The 14,789-nt window shown below is 42.0% G+C and overlaps 2 protein-coding genes across 3 annotated transcripts; one reads left to right on the top strand and one right to left on the bottom strand.

Moving 5' to 3' along the window:
• Window positions 1-3: 3 nt before the first annotated feature.
• Window positions 4-14,023, bottom strand: H1-1 (H1.1 linker histone, cluster member). Of its 2 annotated transcripts, XM_070023468.1 has the most exons (4): window positions 13,940-14,023; window positions 11,771-11,844; window positions 10,837-11,488; window positions 4-90 (listed from the first exon to the last, which is right to left on the bottom strand). In XM_070023468.1, the coding sequence occupies exons 3-4, from the start codon at window positions 11,484-11,486 to the stop codon at window positions 54-56; spliced, it is 687 nt and encodes a 228-aa protein (XP_069879569.1). In that variant the 5' UTR covers window positions 11,487-11,488; window positions 11,771-11,844; window positions 13,940-14,023; the 3' UTR covers window positions 4-53. The 2 variants fall into 2 exon arrangements, with proteins under 2 accessions (XP_069879569.1, XP_069879568.1); XM_070023467.1 differs by having other exon boundaries at window positions 10,837-11,844.
• On the top strand, window positions 13,694-14,104 carry H3c1 (H3 clustered histone 1). Its single transcript, XM_070023469.1, has one exon. The coding sequence runs from the start codon at window positions 13,694-13,696 to the stop codon at window positions 14,102-14,104; it is 411 nt and encodes a 136-aa protein (XP_069879570.1).
• Window positions 14,105-14,789: the final 685 nt, after the last annotated feature.

Here is a 14,789-nt window from a genome sequence, read left to right as displayed (position 1 = left end):
AGTTTTCTTTTAAAAAAATCAGTGAAGGATGTAGCTTAATGAAAAGCATTTGTCTAAACTAGGCAAGAATCCTGGGTTTGATTGCCAGCACTGAAAGAATGCAAAAACCAATCAGAATTTAAATTCCGTACTTATTTTAATTATAATATTAATTTCATTATTGAATATCAAATGCCCAAAAGGATTTAGATAATTAAAACAATCAGTATTGTAATTTAATTTCTTTTCTTTCTTTTTTTTTTTTTTTTTGGGTCCGGTCATAGGGCTTGAACTCTGGGTCTGGGCGCTGTCCTTCAGCTCTTCAGCTCAAGGCTAGCGCTCTACCACTTGAGCCACAGCACCACTTTCGGCGCTTTTTTCATTTTGCTTATGTGGTGCTGAGGAATCGAACCCAGGGCCTCATGCATGCAAGGCAAGTGCTCTAACCACTGAGCCACCTTCCCAGCCCTTGTAATTTCTAACTTACAAAATAATCACTTTTAACTCCTAATGTCTGTATAAAATAGATACATTACCCAGGCATGATGGCTCATGCCTGAATCCTGGCTACTCAAGAGGCTGAGATCTGAGGATCAATGTTCAAACTTGTCCTAGAAGGAAAGTCTACTGAGACACGTTTCCAATGGACAAAAAGCTAGAAGTAGAGCTGTGGCTCAAGTGGTAGAGCATTAACCTTGAGCAAAAAGTCTCAGGAACAGTGGCCAGGAGTTCAAGTCTCAGGACTGAGAATATATATAATACCTCCAGAAAGATAGTATGATAAAAAAAATTAATGCACTTTTTGATTACTGCCAATAAACCACTAGAAAACCAGAAGTGGCACTGTGGCTCAAGTGGTAGAGTGCTTGCCTTGAGCTGAAGAGCGCAGGGACAGCACCCAAGCCCAGAGTTCAAGCCCTACGACCAACTAAAAAAAAAAAAAGATAATAGGGTTCTTGAGAACAACCAGATCTATGCTTAATTTCTGATTACACATATCAGGTGCTTAGGGATGGACAAGGGACACCAATTCTCTGGTTTCTGTTTCCATTAAGTATAAATTTGGGGGGCAACAATCCAGTTAATGACAGATGTTCAGGCATCAAGGCACATAACCCAAGTAACCTTTCTGTTAAATTTATAGGGAAAAGCACTTTTATATACAAAACCTGCTAAAGAGATGATGGGAAAAGCACCTGATATACAGAACCTGTTAACGAGGAATTATTGGGCCAACATTACTCTGTGGGATCAACAATTCATCAGCATCTTCTCTGGCCTTTGATTACTCTAGAAAACTCGATTTTAGAGATAGGATATTTGCTGCTGGGTGGGACTCCTCTTAGATCAGTAGTTTTTGACCCTTGTAGCATATTCTGGGCATCGCAGGAGCTTTAAAATAACTTACTGATGTCCAGTCTACTCAGGACAACAGGTTCATGAGTTTATTTCAAAGCTATTTGTCCTTGATGTCTCAGTGGATTTCAAACCTGAAATTCTGGCCATTTAGGTGGGCTCAGGGAGGAGCCAGGGCTCCAAGGCAGAGGAGAATTTATAGGATTGCAGCTTCAGATCAGTAGCAACACAGAACTCCAGGAGAAGAGACTGCCTCAGGCCCAATGGTCTAAGCACTGCAAATGCTCTCCCTGGGCCCAAAGGCCAGGCGGCCAGAGCTGTTTTGGGGTTTGTGGGCATCAATGCTCCCCGTGAGCTGAGCACACTCCACCAAGCAACTTGTTTTCTGGCGCTTCTGATTGGCCAGCCTTTGCGCAGACCAGTGTCCTTCCACCCGATAGGCCACTTTGAAAATCTGAGACCCTGAGGGCAGCTTTGGGTGATCTCTGTTGTGACTTTTCTAGTTCTAACAGCGAGAGCTCCGGCAGAAGAAATTTCCAGGTGCTGGAGATGGGGACCCCAAATCTGAGTCCGCGAGAGGTACGTAGATTGTCATGGCGAGGAGATAGGTGGAAAGGACTAGATAATCGAGGCCAGGAATGGAGGGCACTATGCCCCGACCAGCCTCCTCCTAGTTGCACTCCACAGTTTACTGGGCCTTCCTATGAGAGACTGACTATAGGTTGAAAAAAAGGAAAAAAAAATCACATAGTGGGACTATGTATATGTAGGCCCCACCACCAATGTTTGAAGGTTAACATGTGACTTCAGATGCATTTGCTTCAGATGATGTTAAATGAAACAAAAATAAATAGTTCTCTCCCCTCCCCCTGCCCAATGCAGGCATCCATGCCTCTGATGATCGATTGTGTTTTCTCTGTTGCCTGGTTTTAAGATATTAAAAAGTTTCCCACGTTAGATGCAGTATCCCCTCATTTAAATTAGTATCTACCAATTGCTGTCTTACACATACTTTGTATCATTTCTTTGGCCTCTCCCAGTCCTTCCCATATCAAGAAAGGGGGCTTGGTATTGATTTTGAGCTATGTAGATATTTTGCATCTTTTCCACTGATTGGTAATCTTCAAGTCCAAAGAATAAATTGTAATGTTCATATGTTCTCCATTAATGAACATAATGAGCATTTAAGTGTGTACTGCACGATGTGGTTTTTGGAGAGTGACAGGTTTGGTTGCTGTGATCCCATGGTGTTTCTTATTCCTGTATACTCTTTCTCTCTCTTCCTTTCTTTTTTTCTCTTTCTCTTTTTTTCTCTCTTTCTCTTTCTTTTTCTTTCTTCTTTCTTTCTTTCTTTCTTTCTTTCTTTCTTTCTTTCTTTCTTTCTTTCTTTCTTTCTTTCTTTCTTTCTTTCTTTCCTTTCCTTCCTTCCTTCTCTCTCTCCCTCCCTCTCTCCCGCTCCCTCTTTCTATTTGTTGTTGTTGTGGTGGTTGTTGTCTGTTGTGTGGCTTGAACCCAGGGTCTGGGCACTGTCCTTGAGCCTCTTTGTGCTCAAGGCTACCACTCTACCACTTGAGCCACAGCCCCACTTCTAGTTTAAGAGTGATTAATTGGAGGTAAGAGTCTTGCTAGGACTTTTCTGCCTGGGCTGGCTTTGAACCTGGATCCTCAGATCTCAGCTTCCTGAGGATTGCAGATGTGAGTGACCCGTGTCCAGCTCCTGTATATTCTTGAGACTTGTCCTTGTTGCCATGTCGAATTGTCGAATTTGTCTTAAGACTGAAGAGTTTGCTTCTGTGGTATTTATTATGTATGCTCCTCCTCCAGGGATCCTGGGCTCCAATCTCCCTCCAATCCCCGCTCCCCCCCAGTAAAAGATCCCAAACTTCAAGTTACAAAAGTCTGATTGGTTTTCTTTTCTTTTTTCCTTCTTTCATTTTTTTTTCTGTTGGTCTTGAACTTGGGGCCTGGGTGCTGAGCTTTTTTGCTCAAGGTTAGTGCTCTAACACTTGAGCCACAGTGCCACTTCCAGTTTTCTGGTGGTTAATTAGAGGTAAGAGTCTCATGGCTTTTCTTGCCCAGGCTGGCTTCAAACTGTGATCCTCATATCTCAGCCTCCTGAGTAGCTAGGATTACAGGTGTGAGCCACCAAGCACCCGGCTCTGGTTAGTATTCTTGTACCAACAACTGAGGTTTTTATGTTTACTCACATCTTAAAAATGCCTATTGCATTTTTAACATTTCAATTTATGCCAGCCTTACAGAAGTGATATCTCATTCTTGTTTTATTTGCAGTTTTTCCCCACTGTGGGAAAATATTTTTTAAAAGTTAACATATTAATGTTACTATGTTATTTATTTATTTATTTTTATTTTTTTGGTCCAGTCGTGGGGCCTGAACTCTGGGCCTGGGCACTGTCCCTCAGCTCTTCAGCTCAAGGCTAGCTCTCTACCACTTGAGCCACAGAGCCACTTCCGGCTTTTTTCCTTTTGCTTATGTGGTGCTGAAGAATCGAACCCAGGGCCTCAGGCATGAGCCACCTTCCCAGCCCCTTACTATGTTATTTAAATATCTTTAAATAATCTCTTTACCACTTCAATATTCTTATCCTTATATTTCCAGATGTTATCCTTTTTTCTGAGTCCATTAGGTATGTTTTCTTGTTAATTTTTCCAATGTTGCAATAGTTGAATTTTGTACTCTCCACAAACACATGTAGATGTTTAAAAAACATTTGTTGAAAAGACCTTTCCCTATAATATTCTTGTCAATATTTTTCAAAAACCAGCTCACCATAGATATATAGGTCTATTTACTGAATCTCTATTCCATGGACCTTTGTGTTTATTCTTATATCAATGTGTTCTGAGATACTGTCTTGATTACTATTTCTTTTTTTTTTTAAAGTCTTAAAAATGAATAATGTAAGTCCTTACTTAGACTTTTGGTTTGTCTTTCTTTGGTCCTTTCATTTCTATATAAATTTTAAATCAGGGAGCTAATTTCTAGAAACAAACAAACAAACAAACAAACAAATCCATCTAGAGTCTTTACTGTAATTATGTTAAAAAGTTATTTATCAATTTGAAGGGAGTTGGAATTTTACCAATCCATGAATATGGATTCTAACATTTGAACATGTAGGTATTTCCATTATTTAGATCTTACTGAATTGACTTCAGTGATACATTAATAAAACAAAAATTGAAATCTTTAAAATAATTTGTATCTTGGTTTGGTTGGTGATAACATGGTTGCACATATACATTCACCAAAACTCACCAAAGATCTTTTCAACAAATATTTCTCAACTAAATATCCTTGTGGGAAAAAGGAAAAAAAAAAAACTTTAACCTTTACCTCAACTATACATTTAAATTCTGTACCGTTCATTGTATGTAAGCTATTTTTCTAAGAAGTTGACTTAAAAAAATAAAACCAGAAATAACCCATTATTATACTTATTTAACATGACACATAATCATTAGAATCATGTGACTTGAACAGAATGTTACGGGTTGGTACTTTGCTTAGTGCTACCATGGTTCATCACTGGTCTGAATATTACAACCCATCAGGTTCAGGGATAAATGCTGGCTCTTGTGACCAGGCAGGAAAGGGGGCATGGTCTGGGCCAAGCATGGGGACAGTATGCAAAGCTCCTGTGTCAGATATTACTTGGCATAGTTTTGCATTTTCTCTTGGACTCAAAGATTCGTGCTAAACCATACTTGTCAGTGTTTATGGCTGTGTAAATTGAGTTTGGTAGTGGCAAATGTGATGGATCTATATTCTTCACACCTGCTTATAATCACTTAATACTCACAATGCTCTATACCTTTCTCTCTATAGACTACTTTGATTAGAAATTATCATGGAGACCTCATTGGGAGCCAAGTGCTAAAGATGGCAAAGCCACAGGTAGAGCAAGGTGCATCCCTGAGTCACCCTTGGAAACCAGTCTCCCTGATGAATATGTATAGAGGTCTTCTCTGATACCCACTTCTAAGTATTTTTTATTCATGTCTTTTATTCTAGCCCTCACTGTGGTATAGGGAGAATTCTGGAATTTCAGATCCTGGTCATGTATAGAAAAGGGAAGGGCCTTGTGTACATATAAGATCAGGTGAGCAGAGTAGTATAAGAGTAATGAGAGATTAAAGAGTGAGGAAAATCCTGTAGACAAGCAGAACAGTGTTGCAGGAGAAGGGGCAGGGCGGGAGGGGGTGGGTGCTCAGGACAGTCATCTTCAATTCTGGGGCATGCCAGTGCTCATCAGGAAATGGAAGAGGATTGAGAAAAATAGATGTAAAGCTTGGCCAAGCCAAGTGTTTATGGCAAGAGTGAGGCTGAGGCAGAGGATCATGAATTTGAGGACAGCCTAAACTACATAGACTAACTTTGTCTCAAAATGATAGGGGAGGTCCAGTGAGGATTAAATGAGTGAAGTAATTATGCATATCTATGAAACTAGAAAAATGAAATCTGTGTCAATTGTATTATAAAGGGGAAAAGGGGGATAAAGGAGAGTGATAATGAAGTTGATGGGGGATGTTGCATGCATGTATGGAAATCTCAATTAGACGGCCCTTATATAGGCTGATAAAAAGTTTCAAAGTTTAAAAAAATAGCAATAGCTCTGTCAATCAAGAGAGACAAAGGATGGGGCTCCGAATGATGTGTAAAGAAAGGATTAACATTTCTGTTATATTGATACTGAAATTAAGGATTATAGAGATGAAAGTATTTGCCTTTTTAGCTAGCAAAGTACTTAATTCAGATTAGATGCACTACAAATATTTGTTGAGTCAATGAATGATTCAATAACTAGTGTAAAGCCTTTAATACAACATACTTAAGCCTGCTGTCAGAGATCTGGCTAGTAGCTGTGGGTAGAAGAATATGCTGTTGACACTGGAAAGAGACAATTTGTGGCAGCGTAGTTTTTTATTTTTTTCCAGTTTGAATGTTGGTTTGCTATCTGGTGTGCCATAAACTCAGGGTTTGTGCTTGCTAGACATATGCTCTACCACTTGAGCCATTCCTCTAGCTCTTTCTTGCCTTAGTTATTTTTCAGAGAATTTTTTTGCCCATGGCTAATCTCAAACCATGATCCTTCTATCTACCACCTCCACCATGTATAGTTTATTGATTGAAATGGAGGGTCTCCTTTTTTGCCCAGGCTGGCCTAGAACCAGTCTTTATAATCTGTGTATCCTCATAGCTAGGAACAAGTCAGATTTTAAATAGTGCTTCTCACCAACCCAACCTTTTGCCTTCTGTATTCTTCCTACCATTGCCTGCCTATCCTTTCTCCCATTTCTATTCACACAAGTCATCTGTATTCTCTAATGCTTTAAACCTTGAGCATAATCATTAGGCACTTATCCCACTATCGCAATGAAGTAGAAGATCTAAGCAAATAGGAACAAAGTTGCCCTCAGATATACTGTTTCATGTATGTGACAGGTGGCAATCTGAATAAACACTGCTTATAAATGATAAATTATATTTATTGTAATCCTTATAAATGTCACATTTTACAGGTCAATTGGATATTACTAGTTACTATTATCTACATTGACATCTTGCATGACTCACTGTATTGAAATGTTTTCATTTCTACTATACAGGGAGTTAGAAGCCTGATCTGTTAAGGAACTTGGCAAATATACATTGAAAGCTCCATAATTTTGTGATTATTACCTGAAGATGTAACTTCAGAAATGTGAACAGGGGAGAATGATACAATGGGATGCATGTGTGGCAGAAGTTGTTCCCTGCATAGTAACTGAGCCAAGGTTCTCAAAAAAAAAATCTATAGAAGACCTGGGTGCTATATTCTACATCGCCAGGAGGCCACTTAGACACGTTTCTAAGGAAATTCTTAGACAAGCTATCAGTTTATTTGCCTTCTGTTCCTTTCTGGTCATTGTCTGCACAGTTGGCTTAGTGCCTCCTCCTCTGTGATCTCAGATACACAGAGAGGATCAACACTTGTACCATAGATACTTCCACCTGCCTGTAGGCCACTATGAAGCATAGATGAGAAACTTGCATAATCACTTGCAAAAAGTAATAAAAGGGGCTGGGAAGGTGGCTCAGTGGTAGAGCGCTTGCCTTGCATGCATGAGGCCTTGGGTTCAATTCCTCAGCACCACATAAGCAAAAGAAAAAAGCCAGAAGTGGCACTGTGGCTCAAGTGGTAGAGAGTTAGCCTTGAGCTGAAGAGCTGAGGGATAGCGCCCAGGCCCAGAGTTCAGGCCCCACGACCGGACCCCCCCCCCAAAAAAAAAAAAGTAATAAAAGTTCAGTGTAGGAATGGAATAGCCAAAAAATGAAGGAAAAGAAGTTTAATGATGAAAAAAACAAAAACAAACAAACCAAAAAAAGACCAGAATTAGCTCTGATAAAGGAACAGCCAGGGAACATAAAGCGCAAAGACTAGATTTTCAAATTTTTTTGTTAGTTGAATACAAAATATTAACTATTTCTTATCTCATTAGAAGACCAAGAAGAAAAAGGGGAAATAACAGGAAGGCTCTGTTCATAGTAGAAATAAATATAAATTAACTAGGACCCCACGACCGACCAAAAAAAAAAAAAAAAAAGAACACTTATAAAAAATAAATTAACTAGGATTAAAAATTTTAAAGGTATATGACTTATATGGGGAAATCATTGGAAAATATTTGCAAAAATAGACCCTATTTGATAAGAGTTTGGTAAAAAACAAAACAAAACAAAAAATCCAAAAAAGAAGATGGTATATTCAATGGGGGAAGTGGATCAACTAATAGTGTTAAAATAACTGATTATCTATCTGAGAGAATCCAAACTGATCCTTAAGCAGTATAAAATATTCTCTTATTTAAAATTTTTTTAAAGCAAACCTATGGGACTCAACAAATAATAACAGTGGGGTATAGAGGTGAAAGATCAAAGGAAACTGAAATACATGTGGTAAGTATAGGTTCATTGCCATACCCAAAACAATTGAGTGCCTATGGCTTACATCTATAATCCTAGTTACTCAGGTGGCTGAGATCTGAGGATCATGGTTCAAAGCCAGCCTGGGAAGAAAAGTCCAAGAGTCTCTTATTACTAGTTAACCAGCAAAAACCTGGAAGCAGAGGTGTGGCTCAAGTTGTAGATCATGAGTCTTGAGTAAAAAAGGCAAGCAAGAGTACAAGCCCGAGTTTAAGCCCTAGTACTTGAACTACCCAATAAACTGAAAGAATGCAATAGTGGCCATGATAATGGAAGTTAAAGTAACAATTTGGAATAATTTGAAGCCATCTCACATTTCTAGAAGTATGAGTTATTTTTAGGGCATGTTTATACCTAAAGTTTAAGAGAAAATAAACAGCCTCTACTTTGGAGCCCTGTCCTCTCCCTTTCTCTCCTCTCTTTTCTCCCTTTTTCTGAGAGGCATCTTTGTCACTATGTAGCTGGGGCTGGAACTTAAAAGCATGTGCTACCATACAAGATGATTTCCTAAAGTTTTGTTAAAATAGAAAAGCAAAATGTAGAAATATGTATATTCTTATGTTTGTGTGTGTGTGTGTGTGTGTGTGTGTGTGCGTGTGTGTGCGTGTACTGGTACTGGCTTGAATTCAGGGTCTATGTAAGCTCCCATTTATACCTTTTGCACAAAGCTAGTAGTGCTCTACAACTTGACCCACACCTCCTCATTTGCCTTCTTGCTGGCTAAGTGGAGATAAGAGAATTAACTGGGTTTACACCATGATTCTCAGATTTTACCCTCCTAACTAGTTGGGATTTACAGGTGTGAGCTATCAGCACCTAGCTTTATTGTTGGACATGTGGCTTGAACCCAGGGCCTGTCCTTGAGCTCTTTTGCTCAAGGCTAACACTCTACCACTTTAAGTCAGCTCTCCTTCTGGTTATCTGGTGATTAATTGGAGATAAGAGTCTCAGTCTTTCTTGCCCTTGCTGGCTTTAAACAGTAATAATCAGATCTCAGCCTTCTTGAGTAGCTAGGATTACAGACATGTGCCACCAGTGCCTAGCTCCTAGCTTAAACTTTAAAAAAAAAAAAAATAATCCTAACCAGGAAAAAAAATAGCCATAAATGTTTATGGATGTATAAAAAACAGGCAAAGTTTGGTAAAGGGGAGCAAGGACATGAAGTACTTGTATTATGGACTTTACGTGGACTGAGAAGCAGCCTGCACTGGTGGCGTACACCTATAATTCTAGCTTGTCAGTAAACATCTGAGGATTGAAGTTTGAAGCCAGCCCAAGACAAAATGTCCTTGTGATTTCTATGTCCAATTAACCAGAAAAAAAGGCTAGACGTATATGTGGCTCAGCGGTATAATGCCAACCATGAACTAGCATGGGGCTATGGATTCATGTAGTTCTAGTACTGGGACTCAAAACAGCTGGGCATTGGTAGTTTACACCTGTAATCCTAGCTACTCAGGAGGCTATCTGAGGGTTGTAGTTTGGTGCTAGCCGACAAGGAAAGTCTGAGACTCATCTCCAAGTAAGCCCCTAAAAAAGCTGGAAGTGAGGCTGTGACTCAACTGGTGGAGTACAATGCTAGCCTTGAGCAAAAAAAACAAAAACAAAAACAAAAACAAACTCCGGGTCAGCACTCACACCGAGTTCAAATTTTATGACCAACACACACATGCAAACTGAGGGAGGAGAGCAGTCATTAAATTATTTTTTCTAGGAAGTAGGATTTACACATATGTAAAAATGAAAATTTTAAACGGAGTTAAAATTGGCTTCCCATGAAGGGGTTTCTGTCAAATGTGAAAAAAAAGATTGGCATTTGAATCCCAGAATTAAAATTGCAACCATTGAAAGGGACGTGCCACTAACAAGTCACTAGATTTAGTGATGTGGTTCCACCAGGGTGGAAAACCCTTCATATGAAATACCACCCACTCATATCCAATCAGGGAGAGCGCTTGTTTCTTTGAGAGGAACCTGGTCAGTGATCTTGAACAGCAGCTCTGGAACCCCCACAGCTAGACAATGGCTCCAATCAAGCCAACAGCCTGGAAGCTGGAAGTCCAGGGCCATTTCCCCAAGAGCGACTGGCGCTTCCAGCTGTTAGGGCCCCACGGGACTGTAGCTAGTGGGGCTCATCTATTCACCCTGTAAGGGACAAGCCACACCTGAGGGCATAGCCTGGTATAGCTTCATTCTCCCCTAGTTTCTAGCGCCCCTTAATTCCACGCTTACTGTTGTGTGTGGGACCCATGATGGCCTTCTGACATTAGGTGTAAGCTTAAGCCTGAGCCACCGGCAGACCTCAGCTTTGATGGGCGGCTGGTTTACAGGTGGGATCTCCCCTGCGGGCCCTAATATTTCCCAGGTGTTCCCAATATGGGAGAACAGTACGAGCAAACCACCGCTTGAGAAGTGCAAAGGCTAACTGCAGTGTTTAAAGCTCTTTAAGTAGTTGTAGGTGGCTCTTAAAAGAGCCGTTGGTTTGCTAGAAACTTCCAACCACAGCTGCTTACTTTTTCTTGGGGGCTGCCTTCTTGGGCTTGGCGGGGGTCTTTGGCTTCGTCACCTTTGCCTTGGCCACCTTAGGCTTGATCGCCTTGGCTTTAGCAGGGCTTTTTGCTACTTTCTTCGGCTTCACAACCTTAGGCTTCTTGGGGCTTTTGGAAGGCTTCTTAGGCAGCGCGGGCTTCTTGGCCTTTTGGGGGGTCTTGACACTCTTCTTAGCCGCGGCCCCCGCCGCCTTTCCGGGCTTCTTGGAAGCAGCGCCGGCGGCCTTGGGTTTGGCGGCCACTTTGGTGCCGCTGGCTTTGGACTCAGGAGCCGTTCTCTTAGCGAGCTTGAAGGAGCCGGAGGCGCCGGTGCCCTTGGTCTGCACCAGGGTGCCTTTGCTCACCAGGCTCTTCAGACCCAGCTTGATGCGGCTGTTGTTCTTCTCCACATCGTAGCCCGCAGCCGCCAGGACCTTCTTGAGCGCGGCCAGAGACACCCCGTTCCGCTCCTTGGAGGAGGAAACGGCCTGCACAATCAGCTCCGACACTGAAGGGCCGGCAGGCTTCTTAGCGGCGGCGGCGGCGGCCTTGGCAGGCTTCTTCGCCTTCTTGGCCGCCGGAGGCTTCTCAGGTACAGTGGAAGTAGCCTGCGTGGCGGGCGGTGTCTCAGACATAGCTGCAGGAAAACACCCAAGTCAGCAAAATCGGACAAAGTTGTGACTCCGCGGGCGAGGCCTATTTATAGAGGGGGGTGTGCTGTGATTGGTGGGCGTTTTAAAGCCCGCCTCTACACCCACGCGCCTCTGGAAGGCCCCTGGAGGATTGTTTAGGACTGTGGTTCAGCTTCGCTTTCCCGCGCAAATGCACCCGCAAAGCTTTCCTAGTCAACTCTTTGAGGTGAAAATCTTAGATCAATGTTGCACTGCACCAGCAAAGGATGCCATTTCCCAGTTCATACCCAGTTTAACTTGGATTTAGAAAAGTCCTTGGAGAAGTTCACTGGTGGTTTATCAAGGAACGTGCGAGATTATCCTGAATAAAGGGGAACACAGAAAAGGAAGATATGATTGTAGGCATTGTCAGTAGGTCTTCATCCTTACTGTATTTCCTGATAAAGCTGAAGGTACACTTTTAATATGTTTTAGCCAGAAAAATGAACCATAGAAAACTCTGGAATTCACTGACCTAAATTAACATTCGTACAATTTGGGAAAGAGTAAGCAAACATTTCCTGCAACGTAATACAGTTCACTAGTATGATTTTTAACATTTCGCCTTACATTTAGCCCAAATGGACTCTGTTTTCAACCTGTTCAATATCAGCATATAGCATATGGACACAGTTACTTATTTTATACAAAAAGATGAGGCTCAAGATCGCTTTCCTGACAGGCATTGTCCCAAACTTTGGTTTCTTTAGTTAACAAGAGCAATATTGCAGGATTTAAGTTCTACCTTGTTTATGGCTGTAAAGAGCATTTCGAGCAAATAGCACGCTACCACTATTTCACATTGCGAATCAATAAACTAATGGGAGAATAAAATGCTATCAGACTTATCACCCACAGTCCTAAATGCACGGTGCTCAGGAGAGCCAACCACAGCTTATTCTCCCGCGTTTTGTTGCGGTTTTCAAATAAGTCCGCAGGAGCCTATGCAACCTGAGATTTGCGCATTTGAACTATGAAGCCGATAAAGTTCTAGGCTCATGCCCATTTTCCCTACCAGTGTTTTCAGCAATTTATTTTTATTTAGGACTGGTTTCCAAACGTGTCATGTACCAAGAATTTGGCAGAGAGCAATTGGAAACAATCACAAATCCTGGTCTGAAGGATAAACGCAAAGCACAATTTTTAAGTAAATCCTCTATGAAAGACAAAAAAAGGGGGAGGGGAGATATTCTCGATGTAATAAGCAAAGCTTCGGTCCAAATGCAGCTGTATTATCTGACTCAAGTAGGGGTTCCTGTTTCCTATTATGTTAAACTGCCTTTAGATAAAAATATGATGCTCCATGCAAATGAAGGATGCTGGATCTACTTTCTTAATGGCTGCTGAGTTAAGTGTAATGAACCAATCAAAAGGTAGTATCGGGAATCCTCCTGCTAATGTCTGTATGAGAAAGCTACCGTGTGCTCTTCTCAAGATTATTCCCTTTGCTGTCTGGACTTCTGAGGTTGCTGTAGGGTTCTTTCCCTGCTTCACAGGGGCAACAACTTTTACCTGGTTGAAGGTGGCCCATTTATATGCCTGTAAGTGTTGCTAGCTCCAGCCACTTCCTTTCGTCTGCCTAGTCGCCCTTTAAAAATATAACAGCTTGAGAAAGGCTGATATACTGCATAACGTTGAGCATGGATATTTAATTTTAAAAAAAGTCTTGAACAGAAAGTGGTATTCGAGCAATCATGTGTCTTACTACGAGATTATGCTCTGTAAATTTCAGCAAGATTTCCCTAACAAAGATTTCCCTAACAAGATTTCCCTAGCATTTGTAAAAAGCTCTCGAGAAACTCCATATTGTGTAGACCAACAAGGAAGTGTAAAATATTTCAAGGGAACAGGAGCCCAACATTTAGTTTCTTGCGCCGCCTCCCTTCCCCCCGGGAATAAATCTTAAAATTATGGAAGTTAATTCCTTTGCTTTCACACATAAAAAAAAAAAAGTACGTATCAGGCTACAACAACCAGAAGGCACAAAAGCAGGGAAAAAAAAATCTTAAACGGGTAAAGGGTGAATGGGAAGAAAATGAAGGATTAAAGATAAACCAATCAGAGCCTGTGTCGTCACAGATGGAAGAATTTTTGTCCAATCACTGCACTTTGCATACTATAAATATGAGCAACGTTGGCTGCTCACCACTATATCCTGGCTTTGGTCTGTCATGGCTCGTACAAAGCAGACTGCTCGCAAGTCCACCGGTGGCAAGGCGCCTCGCAAGCAGCTGGCCACTAAGGCAGCTCGCAAAAGCGCGCCAGCCACCGGTGGTGTGAAAAAACCTCACCGCTACCGGCCCGGGACCGTGGCCTTGCGTGAGATCCGCCGCTACCAGAAGTCTACTGAGCTGCTGATTCGCAAACTGCCGTTCCAGCGCCTAGTTCGTGAGATTGCGCAGGACTTCAAGACTGACCTGCGCTTCCAAAGTTCCGCTGTGATGGCGCTGCAGGAGGCATGTGAAGCTTACTTAGTGGGTCTTTTTGAAGACACAAATCTCTGCGCTATCCATGCCAAGCGGGTTACCATCATGCCCAAAGATATCCAACTGGCACGCCGCATTCGCGGGGAACGTGCGTAGTTGCACTGCTATAAGCACCCACCAAAGGCTCTTTTCAGAGCCACCTACGTTTTCAAGTAGAAGTAGCTGCTTTCCTTGGGTTCTCAATATATAGCTTAGCTAAAGCACTCCTGACGTGGTGTAACGTGAAGTCAATGTATCCAATGACACGATAATGAACGTGGGCCCGGCCTTGTGACAGTGGGGAGCGGGAAAATTAGCGGTTCCGGTGTCCATAGGAAGTGGTCGGCGGGTCGCTTGTCAGCTCCGCCCCTAACTACTTGTCCATCCCAACCCTGAGTCGTGGGCCAGACAATAGGCTAAGACTTGGTCTGCGAATCCAAGGCAGCCTGTGGAAAGCCGATTCCTGTTTTGCAAAAATAAACAGCCGAGTTCTGTTGGTGTTTCCTGACCCGAGAGCTAGAAGTCTTAGGGAGAAAGCGAGGTCCTGATACCCTCATATAAAAGAATGGAATGGAGACCATGAGTTTTAAAAATCAGTTTCAAATTTGGTTACTAAAACAGCTGCTGAAAGTACTAATTGAAATCAATTACAGGACAGTTAAAAGCCAGTTTCCAAGGCCCCTCCCTACAGCCGTTTTCTTGGCTTAGAGGAGGGGTTAAGGGAGGGATCGCTTGCGTCAGAATTGCCGTAGGCGCGCTATTATATGCGTCTCCAAGGGGGCGGGGCGAAGGGAAGGAACAG

Source organism: Dipodomys merriami, unplaced genomic scaffold, assembly GCF_024711535.1.
Source record: "Dipodomys merriami isolate MVZ:Mamm:240054 unplaced genomic scaffold, mDipMer1.0.p SCAF_16, whole genome shotgun sequence".
NCBI lineage: Eukaryota > Metazoa > Chordata > Mammalia > Rodentia > Heteromyidae > Dipodomys > Dipodomys merriami.
Note: the sequence above shows the minus strand (reverse complement) of the source record. Positions and strands in the feature narration are given on the sequence as shown.